Source organism: Elgaria multicarinata, chromosome 4, assembly GCF_023053635.1.
Source record: "Elgaria multicarinata webbii isolate HBS135686 ecotype San Diego chromosome 4, rElgMul1.1.pri, whole genome shotgun sequence".
NCBI classification, from domain to species: Eukaryota; Metazoa; Chordata; class Lepidosauria; order Squamata; family Anguidae; genus Elgaria; species Elgaria multicarinata.
Genome location: NC_086174.1, coordinates 42,111,852 through 42,131,693, shown reverse-complemented (window position 1 = coordinate 42,131,693; position 19,842 = coordinate 42,111,852). Strand labels below are relative to the sequence as shown.

General features: G+C 43.0%; 1 protein-coding gene across 1 annotated transcript in view; it reads right to left on the bottom strand.

The window, feature by feature from the left end:
- The window catches only part of ALK (ALK receptor tyrosine kinase), a 710,717-nt gene that overhangs the window by 319,647 nt on the left and 371,228 nt on the right, over nt 1-19,842 (bottom strand). Inside the window, exon 5 of the mRNA XM_063125395.1 lies at nt 3,428-3,629. Coding sequence (XP_062981465.1) covers nt 3,428-3,629 — 202 coding nt within the window. The remainder of the gene's footprint in view (nt 1-3,427; nt 3,630-19,842) is intronic.

The window sequence follows — 19,842 nt, the reverse complement described above, 5'->3', positions numbered from 1 at the left end:
AGATCATCTGGAGGCATGGGGTGGGGTGCTATCAGTATGCTGATGACACCCAAATACATTTCTCTATGCCTTCAACAACAGCGTCAGCTAAGGATAGTGTGTCTCCTCTGAATGAATGCTTGGAGGCGGTAATGGGCTGGATGAAGAAAAACAAACTGAAGCTGAATCCAGACAAGAAAGAGGTGCTCGCTGTCAAAGGCCACAACCAGGGTACTGGATGGGGTCACACTCCCCCTGAAAGACTGTGTTCGCAGCTTTGGGGTGCTTCTGGATCTGTCGCTCCAAATGACAGCCCAGATCGATGCAACGGCCAGGAGTGCCTAGTATCACCTTTGGCTGATATGCCAGCTGTGCCCCTTCCTAGAGTTAGAAGACCTAAAGATGGTAGTGCATACGCTGGTAACGTCAAGTCTCGACTTCTGCAATGTGCTCTACATAGGGCTACCTTTGTGCCTAGTCCAGAAACTTCAACTAGTTCAAAAAATGGCAGCTAGGCTGGTCACTGGTGCAACTAGAGGTGACCACATTACACCAGTTTTAAAATCTCTTCACTGGCTACCAATTCGTTTCCGGGCAAAGCATAAAGTGTTGGTTACCACGTTTAAAGCTCTACATGGTTTGGATCCAGGCTACCTGCGCGATTGCCTTCTTCCGTACAATCCGCCCCATACACTCAGGTCCTCTGGGAAGAATCTACTTCACGCAGCAAAAACTAGATTGACAACTGTTACCCAGAGGACCTTCTCTTCTGCTGCTCCCAGACTGTGGAATGGCCTGCTGAAGGAGACTCATCAACTTAATAGTCCTTTAGCATTTAAGAAAGATATAAAGACTAATCTGTTCTGGCAGGCCTATCCAGTGTAATTTTAGGATGTTTTTAGGATGTTTTAATAATGTATACTATGTTTTTAATTCAGTTTTATGTATTTTATATTTACTGTTGTTCCCCACCTTGATCAGAATGGAGAGGTGGGTAAGAAATAAATTTTTTATTATTATTATTATTATTATTATTATTATTATTATTATTATCATCATCATCATCAACAAAAACAATACATAATACTATGTTGGAGTGAGATATGTGTAAGAAGGCAGATCAGGCATGAAGGTGAAAGTACCATTTATCCCTGAGCCTTTCAGTTGGGAAATAACCTGATGTAAAGGTAGCAACACCTAGTGATGTTTTAAACCAGACTTGCCAAAAGCTCTTGAGGACAGTATTCCTCTATCTTTGAGAGATTTAAACACCAATATTCAGCAGGTGTATCTTTTTCCATTACTGCATCCACTATGATGGGGTAAAGTATCCTTGTGGGGCTTTTCCCCCACCAAGAGCACTTAAAGGAACAGAAGTTCTGTCCCAGATGAAATATGGGACTGCTCTTTACTACCACCTTTAAAAGATAACACGCTAATAAGTGCTAAGAGGTGAGCGAAGGAGGGAGAAAGGGAGAGAGATTCTCTCAGGGCCAATCTGCATATAGCACTAACAGGACATTAGCTTCAGGCATAAAGCCAGTAGAGGATATGAATTTCAATAGAGGATATGAATTTCATATGAATATGAACTTGTTGTGCTGTACAGTTCAGCCCACCTCTGTTCTCACAGCTGCACTTTATCACCAGCCAGCTACTGTCCTACAGACAGGGGAGAAGGAAATCTTCCTTTGTTTCGCTGTCCAGCCCAACTATGAAGCAAAACCTTTCATAAGGAATAGGTCAAAAACAATCTCATTAACTGGATCTGTTGTTCTACCCACGTTTAGTTCGCTGAGTTTGCTTTGGTGACACATTTCCATACCCATGTCTTTTCACACACACAGTGAGTGCAGGAGGAGGGAGAGAGAGCATTCTGGCTGATAGCGCTATCTTTGACATTGCTACATCCCATTAGCCCAAAGTCTGAAAAGGGACATGTATAGAATTATGCATGCAGATGCTCCATGCAAGCAGAAATGCTGCACAATCAGGATTCACAGTCACATGGAGCCCTTTTTAGACCTTCAGCTTTTGGCACGGAGGCAATGATGTGGAGGCAGGGCCAAACATGCAATTTCAGTCTCTCCCCCATATGTTCATTCAATCTTAAATCTGTTGATGTTGGTTTTGCTCCATTTTTCATTTCCCCATCTTTAGGTTTGTTTTGGTCTGCTTCCACATTAGTTTGAATTAAAAAGAAAAGGTTGCATAAAATTGCATCTGCATTTTTTGTGTGCATTTCTCCAAATCTACAGATTTTTGTATGCATTTGTCCGAATATATGCATTTTTTTGCAGGTGATTTCCCCTAATATAATGCATTTTTGTAGGTCATTTTCAATAATATATGCAAGCTTGTATACACTTTCCACCTAATATACGGATTGTTTTTTGCAGACATTTTTTACTGAATAACTGCATCACAAAATTCAGAAAACTGTAAATGTCAAAGTACAACTGCTTTTCTGTCTGCAGGAGACTTTTGCTGAGTCCAGTCCCTTATACCTTCATGGGAATCATTCCCAAATCCATTCCATGGATTGAAAAATGGTGAAATTGAGCAATATGTGCATTTTGGTAACACTAATAGCTATAAAGCAAAGCATGAATACTGACTCCATTTTGGGAATCTACTCATATTTTTGGAGAGGACAATAGAAACAACCATCATGTAGTTTCCTGAGGAATATTGCAGCTTAACTAGGAGAAGATTTATTTCATTTCATTTGTTTCAAGCATTTCTGGATCACCTTCCCATCAACTAAGCACCAAAAGCAATGTACTATATATTTTATACGATTTCTGAAGATGTATTTCCTCAAATAACTATCACTTAATTTCTGATTCTACCACCAGAAATATCCCTAACATTGTAGAATCTGTATTTCCCCCGTGCTAATATTGGATGATTAAGTTTTGATGTTAAATCTGGGTTTCCCAGACATGATAGCAGTGACATTACTATGTGTAGGAAGGGAGACAAGCTACTGCTAATCAGAAATAATCACAGTGAATGCACAAATAAAAAGCAAAGTGGTTGATCTGAAAGCAGAATCAGGTGTAATTACTCTAAGGTATGTGTGCAAATAGAAATGTATCTAAATATATTAAGGACAGTGGACATAAACACAAAGGCCCAACCTGATCAACCACTCAAAGAACTGAGACTATTTGATTTGTGAAACAGCTTTTGCTTCACTCTTAATTCATCTAGGCCATCCTTCTGCAACCCGTCATGCTCGTTGAGAATTATGGAAGCTTTAGTCCAACATGTCTGGAGGACACTAGGTTGTAAAAGGCTGATCTAGGTGGAAGGATATAGGAAGTGGTCTACAGATGGTTCCACTGATGAAATCTCCTACAGGTTCCATTTTCAATGCCTTGAAGGACAGAAAAGCAACTACCCTTAAAGCAAAATTACAGTATTGTAGGAAAAATAGACCTACCCATGTTTTTCTCTGCTTGGGTTCAATGGGATTTTGATGCGACTTTCATTAACTTGGAGGATCTGAGCGAGATATTCCCCACTTTGTTGGAAGTATTTGTAGACAGCCACTTGAACAGTACAGTCTTCACTATTGCTTTTCAGCCAAGGACTCAAAATGAGGAACTTCGTGCTTTCTGTTGTACTAAGGTACAGGAATGAACCTGCAATAAAAAAGAAGACAAGAAGCCTGTTTACCAGAAAAGGTGCAAATGATCTTCTGGTTCACTTTCCGGGTATATTCTACGTTTGTGGTTATGTATGAGCAATGAAACTGGAAGCAGTCATATTCTCTGGTCTTGACACACCTCAGAGGAAGACACAGATAGGGAGTAGGTGCCTGTTAGAGATAGTGACTCATCATTCCTCACTCCTAGGACATGTCTACACCATAGGGTGTAGAGGGAGGGAGGAAGATTGCAAACTTACCAGCTTCTGGGATCCTCCCCCAGTGTCTTGATGGCTGTGCAATGACGTTGCGGCCACCATTTTCTCCCCCAAAGATGGAGAAGGAGTGCAGTTGCACTCCTCTGCAAAAAAGGTTTTTTTTTTTTTTAAAAAAAAACCACCCACAAACCACTCCCCACCCCCGATGGGCACGGACTGACCCCATGCAGCTCTGTGCTCATTTTACAGTCCCCGCTACATGAGGGGATGACGGGATGACCTGGGAGCAGTGGCCACATAGCCTGCACTCTGCAGGATGGTCCCAAAGTCTTTTGTCATGCTGGGTTGCCCCTAGGATCCCCTGTGCATCATTTGGATGCACAGGGACAATCCAGGGACTACCCTGGGAGATAGAGCTGGTATAGACATGTCCCTAGACTCTCCAGGCCAGAAGATGATGTTTTGCTGGATTCTTCAGACTTGGAAGGTACACTCCAAATCTCTTCCACAGTGCTCTGTCCAGAGTACTGACAGCCTCCACCTTGCCTGAACATATCCACGTGACCTCGCCTTGGTGGACATGACTCTGGCATGCTTGCTGTGACTTTGTCTTATTGAATATGATCCTGCTGTACCTGATGGGACTGTACCATTACTGCTATGAGTGTCTTACTGGTTGGTGTCTTTTTTGTAGCCTATTTCTCTTGCAAGCCTTAAGGCCTGCTGGTTCAAGACCTGCTGGTCCGAGTAGGATTTGCTTTACGTTCATATACAATTGTTCATGCTGGAATCAGCTTGGTGCAGCTGGATTGCTCATCCAAAAGCTACTAAACTTTAGAAATCCTGAACTGGCACTCTGGAGTCCAGAAAAGCCTCTAGGCGTTAATGTGCCTGATGAAACCGTATGGTGCCATCAGCTGAAATTAGTAAAAGAGATCTTAGTGCCCAGGCATGTTTAGAAGACTCTCGCATCAGGGTCAGAAGACATCCAGTGCATATTCAATAAGGCTTAATATATTAAATATTATGGGATTGTGAGAAGATCCAGCTTATTGAGAGCTATCAGTTGGGAATCTTCCTAACAAAAGATTACCTGGCAGATTTGCCACCGACTACTAAGGGACTCTTCAGCAGTATTTCTAGCTCCATTAACCTTCTGGTGTACAAAGCATTCCCAGGCTTACAACACCATGTTGCAGTTTTCTACTTGCAACCTAAGTACAGATGGGAATCAGCCTGATACAGGCGTAGTGTTGTTGTTGTTTAAATTACTTGTGTATTTGTATTGCATTTTCAGAACATAAGCAATACAACTAATCACAAAATGCACTAAATAACAGACAAGCAAAGACTAAAAAAAATAATCCACTCAATATACATAAAAACAAGAGCCAGACCAGACATATGAATAAAGACATAATTAAATAATGATTATTACTAGAATCATCTAGACTGATAAGTGTTCAGAGGAGAGAAATGTTGCAAATAAGAATAGCTATATTTTCTTCTAACATTAAGAAAGAAAAAGATTTATAGCATATGGCAGAAATGTTTTGGAGTACATAAAAGCAAGAGAAAAACAGCAGACAAATCTTGTATGAGCTAAAATGGTTTATTATTATTATGAACTGTGAAATATAAGTATTTCATTTGATGTGCCAATGTGCTGAAGCAAATTATGCTTTGATGCAATAAATTATCTTGATTGACTCCGGAGAGAAAAGTGATCCCCCCCTTTTTTTTTTGTCCTGGCACATTTCTTTAAGGAATTGGGACTTATCATAGAATCATAGAATAGCAGAGTTGGAGGGGGCCTACAAGGCCATCGAGTCCAACCCCCTGCTCAATGCAGGAATCCACCCTACAGCATCCCTGACAGATGGTTGTCCAGCTGCCTCTTGAAGGCCTCTAGTGTGGGAGAGCCCACAACCTCCCTAGGCAACTGATTCCATTGTATTCTTCCATGCTTCCATTTCCCAAGTGTGTGTGTGTGCGTGTGTGTGTGTGTGCGCATGCAGTTCTAATATTCAATTTGGACTTATGTTTATGCCTTTGGGACCTATAAGAAACCAGCATTTAGCTAGAGGATTAATGCCTTCTACATTATAAGGATGTTACATGTCTCTTTTTTCCTTACCAAACCAAATGTGTGATCTGCCTAGTGACTTAGATTTACACTCAACTAAATGCAAGGCTAATTCTTAACAAATGCCTAGTAGCAGCCTTGCCATCAAACAGTATTACATGGGTCCCCACTTATCCACCCATGTCTACGTAGCTGGGAAAAAGAACAAAACAAAAAGCCAAGACTTTGGCCTTAGCTAGACCTAAGGTTTATCCCAGGATTGTCCCTGCCTGCTCCCAGGATATCCTGTGTGTCATTTAGATGAATAGGGATGACCCCAGGATAAACCTTAGGTCTAGCTAAGGCCAATGACTAACAAACTGCAGATGCACAATAGTCATTATTAGCAATTCCAGAATTCCAAGCCAGATGCATGGAGGGAAGTAAATGGATGTGTGGTTATGGCAAGGTAAGTTAGAACAGATAAATCCAGGGGGGAAATTTGGAAGGATCCCTCAACTCAGTCTATTATTTTGTAAAAGCGAAAGAAAGCACAATTTCCTCTTGTGCATTTGTGCTATTCCGCTATATCACAGTGCCACCTAGAAGTTATGTAGTGCAAAAGCAGGAAAGGAATCACTCCTTGTATACTGCTTGGATCTCAACTCTGTGATGAAACCGAAAGTAGATGCAGTAAATTAACGGTCTTGTGCAGACAAGACCAAAAATTATTGTCATGTTCATGCTTGTTCCCTCTGGCATTAACACATTCTGGCAAGCTGACATGAGACACTTACATCAGTGAGACTTCTTTTATTGAGGAAATCACACGGTAGACAGGCTTAATGATTACACAGGGCCTTCCTAGACCTTCTGGCTTACGCCGGCAGGGAGCCGGGGCCGAGGCGCGCTAACGTTAGCGCGCCTCGCCCGGGCTTCCAGACGCGCAGGGACGGCGGGTCCCTGCGCCGTCCGCCATTTTTTTGTTGTTGTTAAAGGGGCCGGGTGCAGCCTGAAGACTCCGGGAAGGTAAGGTGTTTGTTTTTAATGGGGGGGGGTGAAGGATGGCAGGGTGGGTGACAGAGGGGGCGCCGCGCGCTGCCGCCGCCCGAACAAGCAGGCAAGCGGCGCTTGCCTGGGCAATGCCTGCCCGGGCAAGCGCCGCTCGCCTGCTTACTCGAGCGGCGGCGGTGCGCGGCGCTCCCTCTGTCACCCGCCCTCCCCCCTTGCCACCCACCCTGCCATCCTTCGCCCCCCCCGCCGATGGGTACAGCGCTCCTATGAGCACTGTGCCAGTTCCGCAGCTTTTCGCGGCTCCTCGCGAGGAGCTGCGAAAAGCCGCGGAAGTCTCCACACTTTCCCCAGCCCCAGCCTGAGGCCGGAGCTGGGGAAAAAGCGCGCCATAAACGCATTGGCTTATGGCGCGTAAGACCAGGCCTCAGCGCGGCCTGTCTCCGGATTCCCCTGTGCGTCATCTGGACGCACAGCAGGGAAGCCGGGTCAGAAGGCGCGCTAAGGCCTCGTCTAGGAAGGCCCATAGTCTCTAAAAAACACTTAAAGCTGAACAATGGTTAGATGCTTTTATGAAATGACCCTTAAGACAAACACTTGGAGAAGTGGGGGTTAGGGTACGCCACCATCCAATTTGAGCTTCTCCAGATGCTGCATATGCTGGCACCTCAAGGGACATGACTAATCGCCTAAAACAAAACCTTAGGGGAAGCGTTGCTCTGCGATACCAGAGCTGGGCAGGGAAGATCGGTCACGCATTTGTCAATCTCTGCTTGCTACAACTGAGCTGACCCTGGTTACCATGACTTTAGGAAAGGTTAAACCTCAGGCACAGGAGTCCAATCCTTCTGCTAAGGACTGGCAACTCCTTGCCACCGGAGTCTGGCCACACACCCACAATCCACAGCAAATGCAAGTCCAAGGCTATGAAAAGCTTCACAGTACTTTTCATGGCACAGTTCTTAGATATCTAAAGTCTAAATAGCAAAGTGTCTATGTGCAGAGTGCTTTCCAAGTCCCAATCAGAGATGGAATCCAATGCAGGAGGGAGGACAGGCACTGCGTCGAGAGATGAAACCTAGCAAAGCTTTTTCAGCTTTGCGCCAGCATTTAAGGCCTATTCAAAGCCACTTCTGACCTGTAAGCCATGCCCATGTGCCAAGAGGCCGGGACGGCACCAACTGCTACAATGATGCTACAATCTGAGTGAGAGCTTCCAAGAGTGGCCCCCTCCTTATCCAAAACACTCTTAAGTTCCCAGAGAACTAGCAGCTTCAAGGCCGCAACAGGAAGTAAGCAAGCTAGATCCCCTGGGAACTTCTTACAGAGATAAGCTTGCAGAGACATCTGAAATTCTCAAACCATTTCCTAATAAATCTACCTACTAGGTACAAGGCCGGCCTTGTACCTATACCTGACAATTATGAGCTAGGAGTTTCACCATGTGTATGACATCCGAAGAGTGGATGGGTGGTTCTATATTGAAGTGACAAATTACAAGGACATGTTTGATGAGGTTATTAAAGCTATCTATACACATTTACCTGGCAAGGATTGCACTGTTGAAATGTGACATGCTGTGCTGCAGCCCTTTCCCAACCTGGGATCCTCCAGAATTGCTGGACTGCAACTCCCATAATCCCCAGTGAGCATGACCATTGGCCTTTGGGAAAGGTTGCTGTGGCATATAGATATTCTCAAAGAGAAAGAATGCAAAGAACAAAGCTTACAATTACCCAAAGCAAGCCCAGGATTTTCAATCCCGGCTGGCCTGGGATAAGTGCTTAATGCAATTTAATTGCTACAGGAGTTTCTTCTGACATCCTCATTTTATACGCATCTAATCCATATTAAACTGTTTTGTTATTGTCTGGTACATGAATTCTCTGGGCCTAGTCTTAGTCAAATAAAGTGACAGAGATTTATATGAATAAAGGACAGAAGGACAGAAATAAATGAATTTTTACTGTAGCTCCCCTTAAGTTCAATATTTTTGTCCTCTTTGGGCTTTTTATTTTTATTTTATTTTAAGGAAAGTTGGCACAGAACAAACAATGAGATATATGTACTCATCACAGACATGGACAGAATACAACTACAGCCGAAATGGGATAATGGACAATTTCATTCATCCAGGTATCCTTGGTGATATTAAAAATGTGCAGATATTGTAAGTTCAGATATGCAGGGTGTTATAGGTTGTCATTTTGCCTGATAATTTAGTGTCTTGACGAAGCATAATTGAAGCAGAATTTTCACAGTGACTGCCATGAACAGGAAACGCAGAACTTCTGGTGCATACTAATTGCAAGCTAAATGATAAGCAAAGTAAGGCTGCTAAGGCTAAACTTTGGGGAGAGTTTCTGAATTATAAATGCAACAATTAAACTTGGAGGGAATGAAGTAGGCTCTTACTATAAAAGTTATGTCACAATAAAAATGTTAGTTAAGGTGCCACAGAAATCTTACATTGCTCTATCACAGGATAAGAGTAGACGAGACGCACCAAGAAGGCATGTGGATAATTATTCTGTTAATGTCAGGGCTGGCAGCAAAACAAGCACTGAATGGAGCAACAGATATGGACAGTTAGAACAGCCGGGTTTTCACTCAAAAAGCAAATTACTACTTGGGCTTTTATAGAGCTAGGTAGAATCCTATTGGCCCTTTTGGGGCACCCAATGATTGCTGAACACAACGTTAGAATGTTGCACTTTGTTGTGTTGGAGGTTCAGAGAAGAACAGACTAGCAGCTCCTCCTTCTGGCAAATCACCATGATGGCATGGATAGTAAGGTGTCTTGGGTCATGTCTACACCAGGTTGGGGATGGGTGGGGGAGGATCATGCAATGTGGTGATCATGAGATCCTCCCCCTCAGTCCACATGCACCATGTACATTGATGGTGCTATATAAATAAATAATAATAATAATAACATGCGCCGTGCGACATCCTGGGAGGAAGGAGGGTGTCGCACCCACCATTTTTTTCTATTGAAGATGAGCGCACGAGCACTTCATCGAAAAGGTTAGTGTTGTCCCTTCCCACTCCCAATGGGCATGGAGCTCCTGAAGAGCTCCGTGCCCCCATGCCTGGTTCCCGGCTCCTCACATTTACTCACAAGGAGCTGGGACGAAACTGGGACAGCCACCCACATGTCCCAAGGTCTTGGGATGATCCAGACACCACAGGAAAAACCAGGTTAAAAGCCATCCTGGTTATCCCGGGGAAAAGGAGGGATCATCCCTCCCCGCTCCTGGGATCCCCCTGTGTGTCATGTGGATGCACATGGATGATCCTGGGGCGATCCCTGGGATAAGGCATGGTGTAGACATGCCCCTAGGTCTACCTGCCAGATTCTGTAGGGCAAGACTTTTTGGTGCCAAAGAATGGTAAGCATCATTTGGCTTTGGTACCTCATCTGGTTGGCCAGCCAAGTATCTTTCCAGAAAAGCCATCCAATCTGACAACATGGCATTGCCAGGGTGGCAAGAAATATGTGGCCTGCTGACTACATTGCAAGCCTCACCATTTCGACATAATTTACCACCAGCCAATAGTATGTTTTACAATCATATCTTTTGAACTTCGACTGAGAACCGCAAGAATTGGAGCTCTAAATCATGTAGCTGTAATTGTGTCTCTCTCAGAGGAATGCTGAAATCACTGAGATGAGAATGAACAAACTGATTTCAGCTGCTTGCAGACACATTCTGAAGGCTGAAATAATTGCAAATTACAACCTTGCCGATCACAGCATGTTTGATCACTTTTGTGTCTTGCAAAACAAGGGCTTTAAAAACACACACACACCATGACACTGGCAATCGTATTGTTTGGTTCTGGGTAAAACCATGCAAGACAATTTCACAGAATGAATCTGGCCCCTACCATTTTGGTGCCAGCTATGGCATGGATTGGACCTTCCCTGCTTTACATAGCTGACTTTGAATTTCAAAAATTCTGGCAAGTGGCTGAAGCCTAGGGTGATCCCATGTGCTCTGGCCATTCAGGGACAGAGTCCAATGGTTTCTGGAAGGCCAGGAGGTAGAACTTACAACAAAACCTTTTCATTTATCTACAGTGTGGCAATAACATGCTCTGCCCCTTGATGAGAAACAGCATCACCCTCACATGATGTCCAGCCTAACAATCCAGACTCCATCTGTGCTCCAACTGAAAGTAGGTACTAAGAAAATATATCCAGAGAGAGTGAAAAATACAAGCAAAAGAGCCAAGCTGCAGATTATGGGTTAGATTCAGACTTGGGCCTTAGCTAGACCTAAAGTTTATCCCAGGATCGCCCCTGCCTGCTCCCGGGATATCCTGTGTGTCATTTACATGAACAGAGATGGGTGATCCCAGGATAAACCTTAGGTCTAGCTAAGGCGTTGGTGTCCAGCCCAGGTCGTATAATCAGAAGCAAGAGGTGTGCTAACATGTTAGCTGCTTCTTTGGTATTCATATCTTCCTCAGAGTTCTTCTGATTTTTAGTCTCTTTCCCAAGTCTTTGCATGATATGGAAAAACATGTTCTTTGACTACATGTTTTGGTTGTACATAAACTAGGCTCATCTTGTTTCTTTAGGAAGCTCTTTTTTTCTGATGTTGAAGGACAACTGTATAATACTAACAGTCCTGCTATACCTTCTCTCACACTGATGAAGCAACTTCATTTATTTATTTATTTATTACATTTTTATACTGCCCAATAGCTGAAGCTCTCTGGGCGGTTCACAAAAATTAAAACCATGAAGAGCATAAAAACAACCAACAAATTTAAAACACAAATACAAAATACAATATAAAAACCACAACCAGAATAAAACCATACAGCAAAAATTAATATAGGTTAAAATATGAGATTAAAACAGCAAAGTTTAAATTTAAGTTAAATTAGGTGTTAAAATACTGAGAAAATAAAAAGGTCTTCAGCTGGCGACAAAAAGAAAATAATGTAGTGCCAAGCAAACCTCTCTGGGGAGCTCGTTCCACAACCGGGGTGCCACAGCAGAGAAAGCCCTCCTCCTAGTAGCCACCTGCCTCACTTCCTTTGGCAGGGGCTCATGGAGAAGGCCCCCTGTAGATGATCTTAAGGTCCGGGTAGGTACATATGGGAGGAGGCGTTCCTTCAGATAACCTGGCCCCAAACCGTTTAGGGCTTTAAATGTTAATACCAGCACTTCATTCCACCTGTTAGCCACTCCTGATTTATTGAGTTTGGGGTTCATCTATTATTTCTGTCCAGAGTTTCCCCCCAAATGCAGTTATTTATCCATATTCATGTTTTTTAGTCAGCTTTGTAATTTTACACTCAGGTTTGCATGTACACATACTTATTTTTCCAATTCTTCAGCCTTTTCCTTCTGGTAACTTTGCATGTTCCATTTGGTAGCTTTTCCCCCCATTCAAACCTGATGAACCCATTCATGCAAAAGACAGCTATTATATGATTTTATGTGACACTAAGAGGTTATTAACCAAGGGCCAGTTAATGAAATAGTAACAAGGAAGCATTAAGCATGAACACAATTCATTCAGCAGTTAGTTCCATTTTACAATTGGGGAACAGTATAGCTCAAGGTGTTACAGATTTTTTATGCACAACCAACCAGCATCTTCTACTCAGTTCAGTCTATTTCACTAAACTATGCTGTATGTCATGAAAGAATGACAAATGAACCCTTATCTATTGTAATACTCATAGTTCAACAAACACGCTCTATAACACAAAAGTACGTGAAAATAGAGCAGACAGATCTTTCTCTCTCTCTCTATCATGTGGTAAGTGTGAATGCACAAGCACAATCAGGGTTTCTGAGCTCAATTACTCACTGCCACCATTCCTACCAGGAGATACAAGCCACTTACATGTTTACATGTAAGTAAATATACATGTGCTGAAAAAGTATTAGGAATAACATATTCCCACCAGGGTTATTAAGGGCGGAACTAGAAGTGTCCTTAAATTAAATGCATCAGTGCATTATTTAGTGCGCAAGTGTTTTTTAATTTCATGTGCAAATAGCAGCGTGTGTGTGTGTGTGATAATTACTGCGTTCACAGCAGATGATCGCATCTGCTTTCTCTCTGATTGCAGTGCTGACAGATATCCCTCCCCTGAAGCTTTCATTTGCCTTGAGAGGAAATACACCATTGGCTCCATTCCCCTCCCCCACCCCACCGCAGGTAGCAGCTTCAGAGGAGCAACTTTCATTGGGGCAGCAACAGGGGAGGATTCCCCTTTCCCGCCACCTGCTGTAATACCAATAATTCTCTCTCTCTCTCTCTCCCTCTCTCTCTCTCTCTCACACAGGCCACTATTTGCATTTTTAAAAACTGTACATTAAATGCAATGTCATTTTTCAAGACATGACTACTGACCCTAAGACATCATAATGACAGATTCATAGTCTAGCTAGGCTTTTTTTCACACTGATGAAGTACTAGGAAAACCCTTTATGGATGCAAGTCAGATGAGCATAGAGCTGAAAGAAGCATCTTTATAGATAAATAACATTATTTCAGTGACAGAACAACTCTCTTATGAGACTAATGCAACAATGCCACTTAAACTTCCATTTGTGCTCTCTGCAGTTCCAGGTTAAGGCAACACTCTCCAGGGCTTTGTTTGCCTTTGGTGTCCCTGGGATTCTTCCCTGATGATAAAAACAACAGATTTGCTGTGAAAACACAGCATTTGAGATATTTGACACCACCTGTTTCCAATACTGCTGCTTAAAACGAATTCTGGGGAACTGCATACAGACCTGTTCCATTTCACAATGCACTTGTTGTTCCACTGGGAATCCTTCATTAAGGTTTAGCTTTAGCCATATATCTTGTACTGAAGACCCCTTTCCCCAAAGTAATTCATTCAAGTCAATTAGAACTCCTGAATATACCCACACTCCAGTGCAGCTACATCTTCATTTTCCCACTGGAAGAACAATATGTCAATGGGGATTTGACTCAGAAATCCATGTCATCTTATGAGCTATCTTTTTTACTTTTTTTAAAATTGTGGGCAGGCAACATAGGCTGCCTATGCAATGTATGCAGGAAGAGAGGAACACTAAGATACAGTACAGTAGGTATTTCTCTTGTGCTATATCCATGGGAAATTAGAGTACAGTTCTGCCAAAATAAACAAACCCCTCTATGTTTTCAGGGACACAAGTTATTTTAGTGGTGCAATGCACAAATAAAAGAAGGAGAACCACATAGCTTCAGAGTATTATTGTGGAAGCATATACCCAGCTTCTCTGTTAACATTTAAGTATGCATTTTTTGCAATAAACAAACGCCTTATACTACGTGAGTCCATTGGTCCATTTTGCCAGGCATTATATACTAGACTGGCAGCTAGAGTGGTCAGGTGTCCTACTTTACAGAGGACAGTCCTCTGTTTGAAGGGCTACCAGAGGACTCTTCTTGAAGGTGTCCTCTAGAACAGGTCAGTCTTCCACACTATGATGCATTGTATTCTATTTTTATTTAAATTACATTGTATTTATCTTTTCTAATTTTGCATCTATGCTCATGAATTTAATTGTTTGGCATTTTAGTCTTTTAATTGTTTGTTATCCACCCAGAGAACATTGGTGATTGGGAAGATTAAACATATAATAAATAAATACATACAAACAAATAAATTAGCATATATAAATGTTATACAAATTGGTTGTCCTCTTTTTTGGAGATGCATTTCCTTGCTTTTTGGGGGGCAATGTGTAAGTGACGTCCTGACTGGCAGCCGACTTCCAATGAGTGAGACAAAGGTCTTTTCCAAGACACTACCCATTTCAAAACTTCTACCAGAAAACCAAATTTACTCAATGCAGCAAGCGTAAATTTCCAGTGGATTTTGTCAAAAGCCTTTTCAGTATCCAAGGAGACAATAGCAACCTGATCAGTTCTCTCTGAATTTAAAGCTATCAGATAAACAACTAGTTTCAAATTATCAGCCCCCTGCCTGTTTTTAATGAATCCTACCTGGTCTAGTCAGATTAGGATTGTAATAATTTATTGCAATCTGTCAGCTAAAATTGCTGCTAAAATTTTAAACAAAATAGGTCAATAGTTAGCACAATAAGTAAGACCCTTGCCAGCCTTAGCAATAATGGTAATATAGCACCATTTAGCAATGAGAAAAGAGAACCCTATTCAAATATATATTTATAAAGATGATAAAGCTTTGGAGCTAAGAGACTAGAAAACGTTTTATTCACAGGTTTGTGCATGCTGGTTTAGAATTTAAAATTAGTCTTATGTTTAGGTCATCTTGCTTGCTATTTCAAAGCTCCAGACGTCTACTCTAGCTTTGATTAAATTAATTCTTTTGGTGATTTGTCTGACTATTCAATTAATTGGTCAAAATCTGAAATGATGCTGATTGGAGAAAATATATTGTCTGGTATATTAGTTAGAAGGGAATTTTGATGGTGTCCAAAATGCATTGCATATTTGGGAAAACTTGAATAATAATAATAGTAATAATAATAATAATGTATTTCTTACCCGCCTCTCCATTTTGATCAAGGCAGGGAACAACAGTAAATATAAAATACATAAAACTGAATTAAAACATAATACACATTGTTAAAACATCCTAAAACATCCTAAAATTCCACTGGATAGGCCTGCCGGAAGAGATCAGTCTTGATAGCTTTGTTGAATGCTAATAGACTGTCAAGTTGACAAGTCTCCTCTGGCAGGCCATTCCACAGTCTGGGAGCAGTAGAAGAGAAGGTCCTCTGGGTAATATCCATGAGCCTAACTTTGACTGACTGAAGTAGATTCTTCCCAGAGGACCTGAGTATGCCGGGCAGATTGTACGGGAGAAGGCAATTCCTCAGGTAGCCTGGACCCAAACCAGGTAGGGCTTTAAAGGTGATAACCAACACTTTATGCTTCGCCTGGAAACTAATTGGCAGCCAGTGAAGAGCTTTTAAAACTGGTGTAATGTGGTCACCTCTAGGTGTACCAGTGACCAGCCTGGCTGCCATATTTTGAACTAGTTGAAGTTTCTGGACTAGGCACAGAGGTAGCACTATGTAGAGTGCATTGCAGAAGTCGAGCCTTGAAGTTACCAGCGCGTGCACTACTGTCTTTAGGTCTTCCGACTCTAGGAAAGGGTGCAGCTGGTGTATCAGTCGAAGCTGGTAGTAGGCACTCCTGGCCGACGCATCTATCTGGGCTGTCATTTGGAGTGACAGATCCAGAACCCCCAAGCTGTGAACACAGTCTTTCAGGGGGAGTGTAACCCCATCCAGAACTGGTTGACACACCTCCAAACCCAGGTTGTGGCCTTTGACAGTAAGCACCTCCATCTTCTCTGGATTCAGCTTCAGTTTGTTTTTCCTCATCTAGCCTACTACCACCTCTGAGCGTTCATCTAGAGGAGACACACTATTCTTAGCTGACGCTGTTGTCGAAGGCATAGAGAAATATATTTGGGTGTCATCAGCATACTTATAGCACCCTGCCCATGCCACTGGATGATCTCTCTCAGCAGTTTCATGCAAATATTAAGTAGCATTGGGGAAAGGATGGCACCTTGTGGTACGCCACACAGCAGCTTCTTCTATGAGGAGCAGCTATCACCATCTGGAACCTGCTCAAGAGGTAGGACTGGAACCACTGAAGCACAGTGCCCCCGATTCCCAATCCCCTCAGGCGATCCAGAAGAATACCATGGTCGATGGTATTGAAAGCCTCTGAGAGGTCCAAAAGTACCAGTAGGGACACACTCTTCTTGTCAATACTCAGGTGTAGATCATCCGCTAAGGCAACCATAGTGGTCTTAACTCCATATCTTGCTCTGAAGCCGGTTTGAAATGGGTCTAGAAAATCTGTGTCATCCAAAAGAGCTTGGAGTTGGTTTGCAACCACTCTCTCGATCACCTTGTCCAAAATTGGAAGATTTTATATTGGTCTATAGTTATTAAAGTCCAGGGATCCAGGGAGGGCTTTTTTAGAAGTGGCCTAAATTAAACTGAATTAATCTGAATTGATTAAACTAAATTTGAATAAGTTGATTAATGCGATTGCATTGTTAAAGTTGAGTCTGTGGGGTAAAGTTAACACACTAAAATGAACATCAAACCTTGGACTGTATATATTATATGCAAGATTCCTTTACTTATACCTGGGAAATAATTCCATAAATTCAATGCTTGGTCTGATAAATTTGGTGGGGTGGGTGGGTTCCTCTTCACCACAAATATCTGCCAATTAAGGAAGGTGGGTTTGGTTTCCCAGTTCTTGTTTTATATCAGCAGTCTTATTTGTTGACCTTCACTGCATTTTGGTCTTTTCGGGTTCGAATACATTATCTTTAAATCTGACTTTTTATTCTTGTTGTTAGCTATCTAAAATCCAAGTTCCTTAACCTCCCCCAGTATATATCCTTTTTGAGTTCTGTGTTGTGTTTTCTTCAGTTTTCTGTATTAATACAGCTTTTTCCATCTAATTCCATCATGAAGCATGGAATGGGTGCTGCTTCTGGCTCTGGCCATCTCGGGAGAGGGAGAAGAAGAGGTGTTTCTAGTCCCCCACCCCAAAATTAGGCACAGTCTTTTCTCTGCTGTCCCTGCTGGTGGTGGTGGTGATGGTCCTTCAAAGAGGTAGTAGAAGAAGGTGGCTGATTATCTCTATTTTTTATAAACAGAAGATGCAGAGCTGTGCATCAGTAAAGTAAAGGAGAAAAACTCCCTCCATGCGCAGGGGTGAATTAATTTCAGAGGGGTGTGTGTGTGTGTGTGTGTGTGTGTGTGTGTGTGTGTGTGTGTTTATGAGTGGAGGAAGGGTTTGAGGGCTTGTTTTTTTTTAAAAAAAATCCGAAAACGGAGTGGTTTTCCGACGAGTAATCCAGCATTGTGGAGAGACAGCCCCCCTCCAAAAGTCAGGGCAGGGAACTGCCTCATTAGAGTGCTGCTCCAAATTTTGGGGTGGAGAAGACTTGCTCTGCACACCTCTACTGTGTAGGTATCATATATCTCACACTTGGCTCTCTCATATTGCAGATGTGATATAGTGGTTAATTAGCTCTCACTTTTATGGTCAAGTCATTTCACTTGATACAATGCTTTACTTAGGCCAGATTATTTCTTATGAGAAGCTCTAATATTCCCAGGCAATCTCATCCCCAAATTGATCTGTGGAATGCAGAAATGACCCAGGCAGTTGACACGATTGCTCCTGAGCGCCCTCTTCTGAGTAGAGCTCGTACGGCTCCGTGGTATACCCCAGAGCTGACAGCGATGAAACAAAATAGGAGACGACTGGAGGGCAGGTGGAGACGAACTCCTGGTGGATGCAACCAAACTCTGGTAAGTGCTTATAGTAAGGCATATTCAGGGGCACTGAGGGCAGCAAAAAAACCAATACTTTGCTGCCACTATCAAAGCATCTATCTGTTGCCCAGCAGAGCTTTTCAGTTGTCCAGGGGCTATTCCATCCCAGCCCCAAGGACATGGTAGAACCATCTGAGGCCTATTGTAATGAATTTGCTAAGCACTTCCAGAATAAAATATTTGGCATCCGCCAGGACTTAGACTCCAGTGTTATATAGCAGGTGAATCTAGTGAGGTACCCAGAGCACAGCCTTGTCCAGTTTTCTTGGATGAATTTCAGTTGGTACAGCTCGAGGATGTTGACAAGGCGCTTGGACAGGTTTGTGTAACCACCTCTGTATTGGATCCTTGCCCCTCTTGGAAGCGATTAACACCTCTCTGCGAGAGGGAGTGGTCCCAGGCCATCTGAAAGAGGCAGTAGTGAGACTACTCCTGAAGAAATCTTCCCTGGACCCGGAATATCTTAATAACTACAGGCTGGTGGCGAATGTTCCATTCCTGGGCAAGGTCCTTGAGCAGGTGGTTGCGGGCCAGCTCCAGACACTCTTGGATGAGACTGATTATCTGGATTCATTTCAGTCAGGTTTCAGGTCTGGTTTGGGCATGGAAACAGCTTTGGTCACCCTGTATGATTACCAATGTCAGGAGAAAGACAGAGGGAGTGTGAATCTTTTGATCCTCCTTGATCTCTCAGTGGCTTCGATATCATCAACCATGGTATCCTTCTGGAGTGTCTGGCTGAGTTGGGAGTGGGAGGTACTGTATGACAGTGGTTCCGCTCCTACCTGGCTGGTCGGCTCCAGAAGGTGGTACTGGGGGAACATTGCTCAGCTTCGTGGGTTCTCCAGTATGGGGTTCTACAGGGATCAGTTTTGTCCCCCATGCTGTTTAACATTTACATGAAACCGTTGGGTGTGGTCATCTGGAGTTTTGGAGTGCATTGTCATCAGTACGCTGATGACACACAGCTCTATTTCTCCTTTTCATCTTCAACAGGTGAGGTTGTGGATGTGCTGAACCAGTCCCTGGCTGTGACAATGGACTGGATGAGGGCTAATAAACTGAAACTCAATCCAGACAAGACTGAGATGCTGTTAGCGGGTGGTTCTTCAGACCAGTTAGTGGGTGTTCAACCTGTTCTGGATGGGATTGCATTCCCCCTGCAGGAGCAGGTTTGTAGCTTGGGGGTTCTCAGGTGGCCCCAGGTGGCCTCAGTGGCAAGGAGTGCCTTCTACCAGCTTTGGTTGGTGGCCCAGCTACGCCCCTATCTGGACAGGGATAACCTGTCCAGTTGTCTATGCTCTGGTAACCTCCAAATTAGATTACTGCAATGCGCTCTACGTGGGGCTGGTTTAGAAGCTGCAGCTTGTGTAAAATGCAGCAGCCAGATTGATAACCGGAACCAGAAGGTTTGAGCATATAAGACCCACTCTGGCCTGCTTGCATTGTCTGCCTGTATATTTCTGAGCCCAATTCAAGGTGCTGGTTTTAACCTATAAAGCCTTACACGGCTTGGGACCACAATACCTGACAGAACACCTCTCACAACATGAACCTA